The following is a 16,097-nucleotide window of genomic DNA, read 5'->3' as shown; positions in this document are numbered from 1 at the left end:
ACAGAGGTTTAGTGTAGTGAAGCGATGCAGGGTGAATCCTGTTTGGACAGGAGATATGAGTTGCTCTAGTAGGAGAGAAAGGCACGTAGTGATTACCTTGGCCACTATTTTGTTGCCCAGGTTCAGGTGGGATAGCAGTATATTAGATGCACATAGGTGTGGGGTTTTGCCAGGTTTGAGCAGCAGAGTAATCGCTGCTTCTCTAAAAGTAGGGGGAGTACACTGGTCTCGATGGCCTATGCATATGCCTGCAAAAGGTGTGGGCTGGAATATGTTTGTAAGCCTTGTAGAAGTACCCGGCTAGGTCATACAGCCCTGGTACATTAGAGCCATTCAAGGCATCTATTGCTTGAACCACCCCCTCACGTGTGATAGAAGCCACAAGAAACTCTGCTGACCAGTTGTGAGCCACACCATGGCTACCTCCTTCAAGTATGACGCTCTAGCCTCAGGATTCTCAACCAGGAGTATATCAATGCTAAAGGTTCTGAACTGGGCGTGCAGTACAGAGATGCTTGTAGAATGCTAGGAATTCCTGGGCTATATCATCAGCAGATGTCACAGGTGTACCTACAGTTGTGTTGAGTTCTGTGATATAGTTACTATGTAGGTTTGGCCGTAGCAGTCATGCTAATGTGTGACGGGTCTCTCGCCCTCACTATATCTGTGAGTGTGGGCATACTTCCCAAAGTAAGAAATCTCGTGATCAGCTGGATCGCTGGGTGAGATTAATTCAAACATTCCACCCATTGCTTTTCTGTTTTCCTCAGTGCAAAACCCCAAGTGTTGCGGGTATGCTAACACATGCAAGCATAGCATATTGGCATAGTATCTGGCATGTGTTGCAAGTGCTGGTAAACATGCCTGGCAAATTTCATTTTTGTTTTTCTTTGGCACGGTGGCTTAGCAACAACCCGAGGGAGTGAGAGAGACCTTAAGTCCTCAATCTCGTTCTTGGTGCTGAATGGACTATGGGCCTCAATGGCGAAAGTGGGCTTGATGTTGAATGTCCATTGGTCTCAGGCATCAACAGATACCTTGACATCAATTGGTGTTGTGACGCTGAATGTCTCGTCAGAGTACAACGGCAAGAATGCAGCCACAGTACCTGTCCTCAACATGATGGGCTGCGACATCGAGTAGCTTATGAGCATGACAGGAAACACAAATAATGGCATGTGCTGTGAACATAACTGTCAAATTACATTGGCTTTACGCACTTGAGGCAGAACCATGTGTATTTTTCAGTGAATTTCATTGTTTGTTTTATGACAGACTTAATTTCTAACCCTGATGAACAACGGAAGTTGGCCATGGTGTCTCGTCTATATAACTGTTAATTTAGAATACATAAGTGGTAACTTTGTAATGTGGTTTAATATTTCCATCAGGGGTCCAGGTGACAGGTGGAAGGCCGAGTGGTTTGTAACTATCACCAGAAAACTGAGATGGCAGTATAGGATTACACCTGGCCCGTTATGTATTTTTTACATTAAATGTTTATTTTGGGGCGGTAGGCTTAAAAACGCTGTTTTTTCAAAGTGCAGTTAATAATGGACACTGATTGTAATTGAAATATTTAGCCTTTATCTCTTTTTTTTTATTTCAAAATTATTTTTTAAACTTTATGGTTGGTAACAGTGAAAAACCTTTAGGTAACAAGGCAGGTTCATAATACACCATAGTGAGCATGTATAGTACTAATAACAATAAGAATACCATTATGGTAACAGATAATAAAAGTTAAAATAAAAATAAAAGATATAGAAGGAAACCAGGAGGAAGCAGGTTAGAAGGAGCCAGGAAGAAACAGATGTCTACAATAGAGAGTTAGCAAACAATAAATCACAAAATATTATATAGGCTCAAAGAACACTGTGAAATAAAATAGCATACACTAAAGCTAGGGAGACATATCTACTCAATGGGGCTTTTAATGTTTACAGCGGTTTCATTTTTTTAGGTAAGAGTCCAGCTGATCCCATGTAGGACAAGTAGAAGTTCTCCAAAGAGTTTGTTGAAAATATATATTGTCTGCTCCTCATAGAAAAATTACCCATTCTTTCCAAACCTGAAAAGAAACTTTAGATGCAGTTTCCAATTACATAACATAATCTTACAACCAATCGTTAACAGGAATTTCAAAAGATAGGCATCAATTTTATTTGAAATAGAATAATCAGTAAATCTGGTAAAGGGCAAGAGAAACAAAATGTAGGCTTTATATGTAATGCTGAACCTATTATGTAATACAAAAACTATAAATATAAAGTCAAAGGTTTTCGTCCCAACTATCTTCAAAACCAGTCAGTCAATAACATATGTGCAAGATCGCCTATTCCAAGATTGCAATTCAGACACAAAGGGTAATCTAACAGGTTGATTTTATATAATCTTTGCAGGGTCTGATGTATTCTACGAAGTAGATAACATTTTGTTAGAGCTAAAGAAGGGGACGTTTTACTCTTAAAGGAGGGTGCCCAAATCTCTGACAAATCAAGGTCAAGGGAAAGTAAATTCACTTCTAATTCCCATTTTGATTGAGTAGATGCAGTTAACCTGTTAGATTTAGGTAAGAATGAAGAGTAGACTTTGGAGAGCAAATGTCTTCTGTTACTTAGCTTTCGGGTGAGGGTTAGAATGGAAGGCCTTAAATTAAAATTTGCCCTTTTGGATAGAGCTCCCTTGAATTTAAGAAATCTGGAAAATTCTATATTATCCAGCTTCTAAATGTATTGAAGGTTGAACGCAAAGGGAACTGGTTTTGAAAGAAGCCCCATCTGTTGTACTATAATAATTCCCTTTAGGGGAAAATTCAGTCCAGTGTACAGTGTGCCCATCTATTCTGATATGTTTGTTATTCAAAAGTGAAGCAACACTTGAATTCTGAAGTTTGGTATACACTTTTGCATCTATATACATCATAGTCTTTTTAGTATCATTAACAGATTAGAACAAGGAAGTATACATTTAGATAGCCAGGGGGCACTCAGTTAAGATATTAGGCTACAATTTTGAAGAATTTATTCTTCTATATCAAGCCAGACAGGTGATAGGAGTCGATATTAGTAACCAATCTGGCACCCTGTTTCAATAGAACAGTTATTTGGTAATCCCTAAAATTGGCTAATTTAACCCCACCTTAATCCTCACATAATCTAAACACTTTTAGAGAGATTCTGGGTTTCTTCATCATCATTTAGTATGCGATACAATTTCGCAAAGAAATCATCCAAGAATAGTACTGGAATCACACTCGGCAAATAGTTCACAATAGGAGAGATCATCATTTTTATAGTTTCAGTCCAACCCATCATGTTAAAAAGGGGACCATTCCTCAAGACTATCCCAAAAAACTTTGAGCATTAAGCTTTCATTATGTTTTATAGTTAAACATTTTCATTAAATTCAATCCCCAAGTACTTAATAAAATGATTTTGCAATCCCAATCCAGACATATCTAGAACTTCTCTCCCACCTAGTTTGTTAAATCCTGGCACAGGTATTATCTACTCTAACCTAGTAGCTAGAATCTTAGCATATATTTAGCAGTCTAAGCTCATTAAAGACATAGCTCTAAAACTTTTGGGAAATTTTGATCTTTCCCCTCCTTCACAATTACTGCTATAATCGCTCCAGATGGAGAGCTTGCTATCTCAGCTATATGTGAGAAGAACAAGTTTCTTATCTTCGGTAACATATTATCTAGTAGAGATTCTATCTAGCTGCAGATTCCTTACCTTTGAATTCCCCGGTGTCAGCTTTGCATCCGGAATCTTTTGCTGAGCAATACCCTGCGCGCGCCGTCGAGTGGCGGTGTTCGGATCCGCGTGCATCGTTGGGCTCCGCATGGTGTTATCAGCGTCGTTGGATCTGTCTGTGATGTCATGGTTGCCTATAAAGGCACCACCCTGGCGTGTGTACGTCAGTTCTTTTACCCACAAACTTCCACGCCAGAAGTGCAGAGTCATGGGCGAGAACCAACAGTTTGTGCAAAACTAGGGCCCTGAAAGGGATAAACCCTCACCCTACTAGACATATCTGCAGAGCGGGGAGGCATGGGGGGGTTGTAAGGAATCTGTAGCTGGTTAGAGGCTCTACCAGATAATGCATGACCGAAGGTAAGTAACTTGTTCATCTGATAGAGACTCCTAGCTGCAGATTCCTTACCTTTGAATAGATACCCAAGCCATAACCTCCTGGGTGTGGCCTGCGGATACTTCTACTACACTACAAAGCCCTGTAGGACTGAACAGGCAAACTATCCGTCTCTCCATGCCTGATTGTCCAGGCAGTAATGTTTTGCAAATGTGTGCAAAGATGCCCACTTTGCCGCCTGACAAATATCCAGGACTGAAACGCCCGAGCTAGCTCAGTGGTAGCAGCTTTGCCCCTGGTAGAATGAGCCCTCAAGCCTTTAGGAAGCTGCTTCCTGACCAATGTGTAGCGTATCTTAATGCAGAGAATGACCCAGCACGAAATGGTTTGTTTCTGCACTGCCCAACCCTTCTTTGCTCCCACTTACCCCACAAAGAGTTGGCCAGCCACCTGGAACTCTTTTGTGCGGTCCAGGAAGAACAACAGTGCTCTTTTAGGGTCCAGCCAGTGGAGTCGCTCCTCTTCTTTAGAGTGATGCGGTGGAGAAAAGAAGGTGGGCAGGGTGATGTTCTGACCCAGATGAAATTGGGTCACTACCTTGGGGAGGAAAGACACACGAGTTCTGAGAACCACCTTATCTAGAGAGATAGTGAGATACAGAGGCTTTGATGACAGAGCTACATGTCATGTTATTGCCACTAAGAAGGCTGTCTTGATGGTGAGCAGCCGGAGGGGACAGTTGTGCAAGGGCTCGAAGGGAGCACACATATGAAATGTGAACACCAGATTTAAGTTCCATTGGGGCATAACAAAGGGCGTAGGGGGAAACATATGTACAAGCCCTTTGAGGAATCTATGTACAATGTGAGATTTAAAAAGTGAAGGCTGATCAGGCAGCCGAAGGAATGCCGATAAGGCTGAAAGATAGCCCTTGAGAGCCCTGCAGGCTACAGCACTGCCACCGGCTCAATTACGAGCCGGTAACAATGCTGTAGCCTGTTTCCCGCTAGGCTGGTGGGCGGAAACCAAGGTTTCCCCCAACCAGCCTAGTGGGAAACTCTAAATGGGGTCGGCAGGGAGGTAGCCTGTGTGGTGACAACTTCCATGGCGGAAGTTCGTCGGACTGTGAAAACCGTCCGCCGAACTCATAATGGCCCCCATGGTGATGTTCGCTTTCTTTGCAACCATTGCCACAACTCAATTTTTCTCGCCCTTAGCAGAACATGCTATTGCACAAATCTATCTAGTATTAAGAGAGTGAGCCTCTTGTAAGTCAGTTTTACACTCTCGTAAAAGTATATCATCACCTTTTAGTCTGTAAGTATGATCAGAAATGTTATGCCTTTTATTGGATGGTTCAATCTCCTACAGTTAAGACAAACAGTTTTCAGAATATTCATTGCCGACAGCATGAGTCAATTAGAAGGTGATGCAGGTGGATTATACATGGAAAGGGAGAGCAGACATCAAAATCACGTCCACAATACAATCAAACAAAAGTAGCATGTGTCGCACATTTTTAAGAATAGGAAGGGCAGAAGAAGCAGGAGAGAAAGGAAAGGTCAAGAGCGAAAGTAGAGGAAAAGAAAGGCATTACTAAGTCTTGGAAACCCTAAACCACATTCAAGACCACATCTAGTGCATAAAAACAAAAACAAAAACCTATAAACCCATCCTCTTAAACAATTCACCCACCTCCCAAATCCTATCTTGGCAACGTGGGGAAGAGAATGAAAATAGTGCAACAATAAAGCTATTAAGTAACACAACAGGACATATCTGAGCAGTAGTATGAAGCAAGGTGGCCCGAGAGGCAGCACACATTGGCAAAAACTTAGCTCATCATTTGAAAAGGCACAAAAGTAGTACGTGAACAGCAGTAAAACCATAAAACAGTAACAAATGATCTGCCATGGACAAATGATCTCTGGAAAAGGACAATTTTGAAGGATATTGTAAGAAAACCTTGCGTACCCCGGTGCATAGCCAATCAGCACTGGGGTACGCTTAAGTAATGCCATTTGTAATTTGTAATGCCTCAGTGGGATTTGAATTTAGTTCTGACTTTTTTAATGGGTTCACGGTTTGAGCCCATGCATTCTTGCCCGTTGAGACTTTTAGGTTTAAAAACAGTTTTCCTCACAGCTATCACATCAGCTAGACGTGTGAGTGAGCTTCAGGATCTTAGTGTGAAACCTCCTTTTACAACCTTTCATGCTGACAAGGTGGTGCTGAGAACCAGGGCGGATTTCCTCCCTAAAGTAGTCACTCCCTTTCATATGGGGAAATCTATAACACTCTCGTCCTTTTACCCTCCTCCCCATCCATCAAAGGAGGAGGAAAGACTGCACCGCTTGGATCCAAGAAGGGCTGTGAGTTTCTACATTGAGAGGACAATATACTTTAGAATTGATGATCAACTTTTTTTTGGACATGTAGGCAAGATGAAGGGCAAAGCCGTTCACAAGAGAAGCCTTTCAAGGTGGGTCATTCTTTGCATAAAGATTTGTTATTCGCTAACAAAGAAGGTTCCTCCTGAAGGTATTAGGGCCCATTCCACTAGGGCTAAGTCTGCCACTTCGGCTTTACCTAGAGGTGTACCAGTTGTTGATATTTGTAAGGCAGCAACTTGGGCTTCCCTTCACACTTTTGCACAGCATTATTGCTTAGACTCGGAAGATAGGAGGGATGGCCATTTTGCATATTCTGTTTTGCAGGACTTCTTGGTTTGACCAGTCAGGCACCCACCTCGGAGTGCAGGACTGCTTTGGGATTCTATTCATAAGGTGAGGAATCCACAGGTAGTTGTAACTATCAGAAGAACAAGTTACTTACCTTCTTTAACGCTTTTTCTGGTGGATACAGTAGCTACTTGTGGATTCCTATCAGTCCCTCCCATCTCCCCGTTGCCTGTCTGGTCATACCAACACTTTGTTTATTATAAAATGTATATATTTTTGTTCTTATATAAACAGAAATTGTGATTTATGCCTCAAAGGCACGTAACAAATGGTGAAACTGACGTCAGCACGCCGTCGAGGACCTCTTAAGGTTCCAATGACATCAGACGGTCACGTGTGGAGCCGTGCAATTGTGACGTCCTCGTCGATGTGAGGAGCTAGGAAGAAAATTTCCATCAAATGCTGGCACATTGGGAGAATTCATAAGGTGAGGAATCATAAGGTGAGGAATCCACAGGTAGTTGTATCCATCAGAAACTTTAGATTTTGAAGGGCCTGCAAAGGAGAACTCCGGGGTCCTAGCCCTTAGTCTTGGTTTGATAAATCCTTTCCAAAAATCAACAGTGCTTTTCCAGAAGTCTTGAGACATAAACCTTTTTGTGCGTTCCCACTAGATGTTATTATTTTTCCTCCTAATTCATAGGTTGGATTCCGTATTTTGGAATTTATAGTTGCATAACATCTATGTTAGCCTTGGTTGACTAATGTGCACATTTTGCAGAATTCACCAAAAACGTTGTTTAAAATGAATAAATATACCACAGAGAAAATGCTGCATAATTTGCATTTTGCTGAATACCTTAGATAACCTTGCCACATCATTACAAAGCTGCTCTTTGCAGTTGACCTTTAGCTGGCAGACACCCTAGAAGAGGGCTGACAGTCGCTCCTGCCACTTGTAGCCCTTCAACCGTGCTGGTGGACTTATGCTTTTCTTGAGACCTTCCTGGTTCTCCCAGCATGGAAATTGCTACTATCAATCGAGAACGTACACTCATCAGTCAATGAGCAAGTACGGAGGCTGCACATTGGCACCCCCATACAAACAACCTCATTAGATACCTTCCAGGTCTCACTGCTGCTGCACAATCATCGTTGTCACACACCAGAGTTGTAGGGAATTTCACCATCAATGCAAGTGGATGAATTCCATCAGTAACCATTAGGCGGGTCTGCTACGCAATTAAAGTATTTATTTATACAAGAGTGACACTTGATGCAACATGATATTAAATGGCATGGCAAAAGCAACACTGCTCAATTAATTACTAAAGTGTATCAAACAGTTGACATGGTAGTGTTGCTGCACTAAATACTAAATACCAGCAAAAGAGTATTGAGTAAATTGAAATACAGTCTACCCAAGAAGGAGCTATAAATCCTTGAAATTCTTTTCATTTAAAAATAAGATTTGAAAAGAGGGCTAAAGTGTGCTAGAGACATTAGGCGCTATCTTACCGATGTCTCCCATCGAAAAATGTTGCTGTGAAAGCAGAGCCAAGTTTCAGAGAGGTACAGACGCCCTTGTAGGAGGATATCCCTCTGCAGGGCGCAGGCATAATCTGAAGAAAAGAAGAAACACGATTACAAACGAGCAGTCCACAAGTACACACAAACATTTTTCTTTATTCACGGCTAAAATATTTTTCCAATCGAATAATCAGTCAAGCATAAAACGGATTTACCACATTGTTCCAAACATGAGATAGAACAATCTACACCGGTAGTTCTTAACCTTTGGACTTCTGGGAACCCCCACTGAATCACAACTGGAAGCGGGGACCACAGCCTAAATGATTTCTACGATCTGTACAGAAACAAGCATAGATGGAACAAATGCACAGATTAAGAAATATTTTATTTAATTATCAAAAAAAAAAAAAAAAAAAAATTATAATTTTAATGGGAAGGTTGGAGCTTTTCTAAATATGGTTTTATTTCTAAAAGATGACGCGTTTTGCTAGACTCTAGTATATGCCTGTCTGTACTACTCTCACAAATCACAAATTTTGTTACGAGTCGCACAACCACTGAGTAGTCGTTGTGGAAGTTAAATAACACTGATCTACACGATGAAGCTTTACTGGAGCTTGAAATACATCTAGAAAAGGAAAATCAAAAAACATTTTTTTTATCAATTACATTTTGTCTCACTTATGTGTATTTTGTGTCTTACAATGCACCAAACACTAAGGACGTTTTGGCTCGAAGTACTTTGCAAGGGTACGTTTCAAAGCAGATAAGAGTACAAGAGAACAGCATCAGGTCAAAGCATCTCAAAAGCATTACTGCAGCATTTCAATTTCAGATTAGACTTGGGTATAAAAAACTGTTCCTGGAAATATGAAAGCCCTCTAATTGTACAATTATAAATAGGGGCACAAGAGCAAATATTCCACCTGGCTGCAAGGTACATGAACTTTAGTAGGTACGACTTTGAAATCAGTGCTGTAAAATTTCAAATTTTAATTATTTTTCTATGCTGGTGTTAATGCTATCTCAAAACTCTGATAAAGTAGAGAGCTAAAGCGCCTCTACATAATCAGGGTGAGTGTTGAGCCTCAAGACTAGATGAGACTATGGCCCTCATTACAACCCTTGCGGTCGGTGTTAAAGCAGCGGTAATACCGCAAACAGGCCAGCAGGAAAAAAAATTGAATCACGACCATGGCAGAAACCGCCAACATAGACAGCCACTTTAACACTCCGACCGCCACGGCGGTAGAAACAAACAGCGCGGCGGTCACCGCCAACAGACAGGCGGAGGAGAAAGTACCACCCACTGTATTCTAACACGCCTAGCCGCCACCTTTTCTGGGGCGGAACCAACGCTATCAAAAGCACGGCAGAAACAGTACACAGAAGGGAAACCAATCACTTCTCGACACCCAACGAGGAACCAGGATGCCATGGAGCCCGAGTTACACGTCCTGCCCATGCTGGTCTTCCTCCTTCTGTATCAGGAGCAGGACAGACACCGTTGATGCCCACGGTGAGTACTGCACGTACAACGCAGGGGAGGGGGGAGGGAAAAGAGAGTGACACACACACGCAACACGCAATACCCCCACCCCCACCCTCACCCACAACACCATACACACAAATACATGCAGCAACATTACATATACACCCCCTCTTCCCCTGGAAGAACGCAAGGACAAAAGGAAATGGTTGTAACAATTGTAATCAAGAAAAATCAGATAGTGCAGAAAACCGTATATACAAATATGTACACCAGTCCGGATAGTGTTCCAATCATTGTCCGTGGACCAGTGGTCCCAAAATGCATGGGCGAAGTCCACACAAGATACCTGACTCGAAACGGAGAGAACACTGCAGGGGCATCAGATCAATATTAAACAGGCACCTCAGGGGGAAGGGGAGGGGGGCACCTCAGCCGAATTAACGCACGACTCCACTGCTGCACGAGGGGGCTCCATGCCCATTGCTGTATCCTGGGGAGTGCAAAGCTACAGTCTCACATGTCTTTCCAGTGGGTGGTTTGTCCACTGCTTTATCCTGGGTGAGTGCAAAGCCACAGTCTCTCAAGTCTTTCCAGTGGGTGGTTTGCCCACTGCTTTATCCTGGGGAGTGCAAAGCCACAGACTCTCAAGTGGATAACAGTCGCCACTGGTTCTGGAGGGGTCTTTGTGCCCAGAGTGCTTCATCCTGCCAAGGACTGAGGTAGTGGATGTGATTCTCCACTGGTTCTGGAGGGGGCTTGGTGCCCAGAGTGCTCCACATGCAGTGTGGCTGGTCCCATTACCTCACATGGGTTTGTGTGTCTAGGAACAGGTAGCCTAGGAACAGGTAGCATGATACGCCATGGAGGCAGAGACATACCCCACCCTGCTGCGGCTTCGCCTGCCACCTGCAGGTGCAAACAGTGATGAGAGTCATGCCTCATGGAAGCTGGGCAGGGTCCAGGAAGTCTACTCCAGCCTCGGACGACTGCCCACTGGGGATGGTAGCCATGTCAGCTGTGGTGGCAATGTCTGAGCACATTGCGGGGCTGGTGGCGGTGCTTGAGGCGGTGTCTGTGGCGGAGGTGCTGGTGGTGGTGTATGTGTCAGCACCTGTTGAGGGACACAGCAGGACATCTCCTACAGCCTCAGACGGCTGCCCACTGGGGAAGATGCTGGGGGCTGTTGCTGAGGCTGCAGACATGCAGGTGGAGGTGCAGGTGGCAGTGCAGGTGGTGGTTCTGGTGGCGGTGCAGGTGGCGGTGCTGGTGGCAGTGCAGGTGGCAGTGCAGGTGGCGGTGTCCGCTACAGTACAGGTTGGTGTAGTGGTTGACAGAAGGGGTGACTCTGGTCGCTCAGTCGAAGCCACTGTGCCCTGTCCTGACCTGCTCACCTTTGATGTTGCCGCAGGTGTCTTGACACTGTCCCCTTTTGCTTTGGAGGAGCCCTTGGTGGCTGGTAGGTGCGGCTTCTCCCTCTGGGATGTGGGAGAATTCTTCTCCTTGGCAGGTGGCGGAATGTCCTTTGCCTCTCTAGGTGGCACACTGGCAGCCCTGATGGGTGGCGCACTCGATGACACCGCAGTTGCTAGCACCACTGTGCCTGGGTATTTTGTGGCTGAGGTGCTGGGCTGGGACCTGGAAAGCCTGGCCCTACGGGAAGGACGGTGGGGACGTGTAGGGAAGAGGTCAATGTTAGCCAGGACAAGCTTCTTAGACACACTGAGATAGGAAGATGGAGGGGGTTTGGGAGTGAAGGAAGAGGTAGTGGTTGTAGGAGGTGTACGTTTGCTGAATTTGGGTGAAGGTGCATGGGCCGGAGGCTGTTGTGAGGTGGATGGCTGTTGGGTGGGTGTTTGCCTGCGTTTGTGTACTTTGGGAGGAGGGCTCACAGACACACTGGGAGAGGACACTGGGGATGTGTGAATGGCAGTGGGGGTGGTGATTGCACGTGAGCGGTGTGTGTTGATGGGCGTGCTGGTGATGGAGGTAGTGGCTGAGGATGTAGTGCATGCAGGTGTGAGTGGAGACGAGACAGGGAGGGAGGAGGAGAATGTGGAGGAGGGGGACACAGTGGATGCAGTGGATGTTGGTGTGTCTGCATGGGGATAGTGCTTATGGGATGTGTGGTGCTTATGTTTGCCATGCCCACTCTTGTGTGTTGATGAGTGTGCATGCTGGTCTGATGGTGTGCTTGGGATATTCTGAGGTACAGGGGATTGGGTCTGGGTGGAGGAAGTTGGAGGGGGAGGCTGGACACAGGGACAATGGCTGCCATCAGTGCTGAGGCCAGAGCCTGAAATGCTCTCTGTCGGACCGCCTGCCCAGAATGAATGCCCTCCAGGTATGCATTTGTTTGTTGCAAATGCCTCTCAACACCCTGGATGGCATTCATAATGGTAGATTGCCCAACAGTGAGGGATGTCAGGAGGTCAATAGCCCCCTCACTGAGGGCAGCAGGGCTGACTGGGGCAAGGCCTGAGGTTCCTGGGGCAAAGGAGATGCCCACCCTCCTGGGTGAGCGGGCACGGGACACATGCTGAGGGGCTGCTGGGAGGGCGGTGCTGGACAGGAGTGGCGGCTGTACCTGTTGATGCGGTGGGCACAGAGGTGCCAGTCACCGCAAGGGAGCTCGCCTCAGAGGACGAGTCACTGTCGCTGGTGTATGCTCCTGTCCCCGTCGTGGAGCTCCCCTTGCCCTCCGTCCCACTGGTGGCTTCAGACTCAGTTGCTTCACCCTCTAGGGCCATCTGGGTTGCAGCTCCCTCCTGCTCCGGTGCCACTGCTCCTCCGCCAGATGATGCTAATGCACGCAAGAACAGGGAGACAAAACAAAAAGGGGGGGGAGACAGAAGAAACACATGTTCAGTGCATGCAACACCACTACTGTTGGTGGACACAACACACAGGGAGCAGCCCTATGCACTAAGCCATGCACTAACAGTTCTTAGCAAATTCACATGTCCATGGGGGACGAGGCCTAAGCCTAATTGCTGCACGCCTGGAAGTCACAGGAGCCTGACTAGCTGTAGATGGCTATTACCAGTAGTGGGGTTGGGTTGCCACAGAGCCTGCCTAACAAGGGACCTAGCCTACCAAGTTCGCCCTGGCCTAGGGGAACCCACAGCCCACTTCGCCCACCCAGACACCTCGTAAAGCACGCCGAGTCAGCTGAATTAGAGTGTACTCACCCCCTTATGGCTGCTGTGATGACCTCAGGCACCCATCCAACTCCGGATAGGCCACTGCCAGGATCCGGTGCATCGGGGGGGGTCATGGTGCGACGGGCACCCCTTCCACGTTGGGAGGCCATCCCCAGCTGGGCCTCCGCCGTCTCCTTGCTCCAGCGGCGCAGGTCCTCCCATCTTTTACGGCGGTGGGTGCTCCGTCTATGGTAGACCCCCAGGGTCTGGACATCCTTGGCGTTGGCATGCCAAATACCCTTCTTCTGGTGAGCGGTGACCTAGAGGAAAAGTGAAGTAAAAATGGATGTTTCTATCCCGTACATTTCACCTCCCACCCTGGCCCAGACATACATACACACACAACCCTGACATGCTGGCCTGTCCCCCTCCCCACCGTCTTCCATCCACGACACTCCATACAATCATGTGCCATCCACCATGATCACCTGTTTGTCTGGAGGACCGTATGGTTGCGTGTACTGGGGGAGGACCTCATCCACCAGTTTCTCCAACTCCTCCGAAGTGAAGGCAGGGGCCCTTTCCCCAGACACTGTAGCCATCGTCGCTTCCAGACACAGGTCACAGCAGCACTTGCAGTGTAGGTCCTCTACTGTTGAAGGTCAGATATCAAGTGAGGGAACAGTAAGAAAATGGCGGCCACATCCGCTGTGGTGCGTACCGTCACCGCCGGCGTACATCGTCATTGGCTCCTGGGACCCAAAGGACCCAATGTTAACCAATGCTGAATTGCGCCACTTTCTTCCACCACCGCGACGGTGTACAACGCCAGTGCAGTTACCTCATTTCCCCTTGTCCCACCTTACAGGTCAGGCAGTCGCCATTTCAGGGGGCCACATAGCAGGGGGGGAAAATTGCGTCACACCTATTTAGGCCTGGAATACGGACAAATAAAGGCACATTGCGAATTTCCAACGTTTTACCAAATAACACATTGTGATACCTAAGTGTTGGATGACCCTCTGCTCGCTGTTCTCCTCCACAGGGCACGTCTGCTGGGGCAGGTAATGAGATGGCGGCATCCTCCGGTATACAGACCCCTGGTGGACCTGTCGACAATGGAAGAGAGACACATCATTATCACTTACAGACTTGATCGTGCAACAACCCTGGAACTGTGTGCCCAGTTGGAGCCAGACCTAATGTCAGCTATCCGCCAACCCACAGGAATCCCCCCTCTTGTGCAGGTTCTGTCTGTACTCCATTTCCTGGTCTATGGTCTTTTCAAACAACAGTGGCCATGGCATCAGGGATGTACCAGCCAATGTTCTCTAACTTGTTGTCCAGAGTGTTGTCTGCCCTGCTGAAACACATGCGCAGCTACATCGTTTTCCCTCAGGTGGAGGATTTGCCCACAGTGAAAGGTGACTTCTATGCCCTGGGACAGATCCCCAACATCATTGGTGCCACTGATGGTACACATGTGGCATTTGTCACCCCCCACCGCAGGAATGAACAGGTGTACAGAAACCGGAAAAGCTACCATTCAATGAATGTGCAGATGGTGTGTTTGGCAGACCAGTATATCTCCCATGTGAATGCCAAGTATCCTGGCTCAGTGCATGACGCTTACATTTTGAGGAATAGCAGCATCCCTTATGTGATGGGGCAACTCCAGAGACACCGTGTGTGGCTAATAGGTGAGCCCAAGGTCCCAACACAGTTGACATAGGTGTCTGGATATGGGGTTGTCCCTAAGGGTTAGTGTCTGTCTAACAGTTGTCCCTCGACATTTGCAGGTGACTCTGGTTACCCCAACCTGTCATGGCTACTGACCCCAGTGAGTAATCCCAGGACAAGTGCAGAGGAACGCTACAATGAGGCACATGGGCGAACTAGGAGGATTATAGAACGCACCTTTGGCCTCCTGAAGGCCAGATTCCAGTGCCTCCATCTTACAGGTACTACTACTCACCGAAGAAGGTGTGCCAGATAATCGTTGCCTGCTGTATGTTGCACAACCTGGCTTTGCGACGCCAGGTGCCTTTTCTGCAGGAGGATGCGTCAGATGGTGGTCTTGTGGCAGCTATGGAGCCTGTGGACAGTGAAGAAGAGGAGGCAGAAGAAGAAGATGTAGACAACCGAAACAACATCATCATGCAATACTTCCAGTGAGACACAGGTAAGAAGATGTAACTGCTTCCCACATCTCATATTATTGTTGGAGCTAGCATAAGTCTGTCATTTTCACTCAGTGTATGGACCCTGACTTGTTACTTTGCCTTTCCATTTCACTCTGTGCCCTCTGCTATGTTTACTGCTGGCCTACAGCTGTATTACATTGGTATGTGAACAAGTACATTGACATTGCTATATTCCAGAGGTTTCGCAATTACATATTTGTGAAAGCACAGACTGACTCCAGATTGTTTTGTGATTCAAGGGTGTTTATTTCTATGCAAATAAGTGGAAGGGGGTGTGAAATGGGCTGGGGTGATGGTGGAGGAATGTCAATGGCAGAGTCCAGTCTTTTTGTTTCACAGGTGCATTGTCCAATGGGGCATAGGAAGTGGAGCAATGGCGGTTTAAGGTGGACAGGGTGTCAAAGTGGGACAGAAGGGTGACATTTGGGGGGGTCTTATTTCCTGGCGGGGGTCTTGGCAATGTTCTCTGTCTTGTTCCTGGATCTCAGGGACCGTTTGCGGGGTGGTTCTCCTTCTGCAGGGGGTAGGGTGCTGGTGGTCTGTTATTCTTGTGGCGGTGCCTCCTGTCCACTAGCGCCGGCATTAGGTGGAGGGCTGTTCATCGTCCAGGCTAGTGTCAGGGGCCCGCTGGTGTGCCACTGTGTCCCTCCTGGTGTTGACAAGGTCTGCCAGCACCCCTGCAATGGTGACCAGGGTGGTGTTAATGGACTTCAAGTCCTCCCTGATCCCCAGGTAGTGTTCCTCCTGCAGCCGCTGGGTCTCCTGAAACTTGGCCAGTACTGTGTCCATGGTCTCCTGGGAATGGTGGTAAGCTCCCATGATGTTGGAGAGTGCCTCATAGAGAGTGGGTTCCCTGGGGGGCCTGTCCTCCCCCTGTCACACAGCAGTCCTCCCAGTTTCCCTGTTATCCTGTGCCTCTGTCCCCTGAACCGTGTGCCCACTGCCACTG

The 16,097-nt window shown here is 46.8% G+C and overlaps 1 protein-coding gene across 3 annotated transcripts in view; it reads right to left on the bottom strand.

The window, feature by feature from the left end:
- Nucleotides 1–16,097, bottom strand: part of GRAMD1C (GRAM domain containing 1C) — a 1,284,216-nt gene that overhangs the window by 912,202 nt on the left and 355,917 nt on the right. For all 3 annotated transcript variants that reach the window (XM_069202670.1, XM_069202671.1, XM_069202672.1), the window contains exon 4: nt 8,298–8,401. In XM_069202670.1, the coding sequence (XP_069058771.1) occupies nt 8,298–8,401 (104 nt within the window). The remainder of the gene's footprint in view (nt 1–8,297; nt 8,402–16,097) is intronic.

Source organism: Pleurodeles waltl, chromosome 8 (assembly GCF_031143425.1).
Source record: "Pleurodeles waltl isolate 20211129_DDA chromosome 8, aPleWal1.hap1.20221129, whole genome shotgun sequence".
NCBI lineage: Eukaryota > Metazoa > Chordata > Amphibia > Caudata > Salamandridae > Pleurodeles > Pleurodeles waltl.
This window is presented reverse-complemented; position numbering and strand designations above follow the sequence as displayed.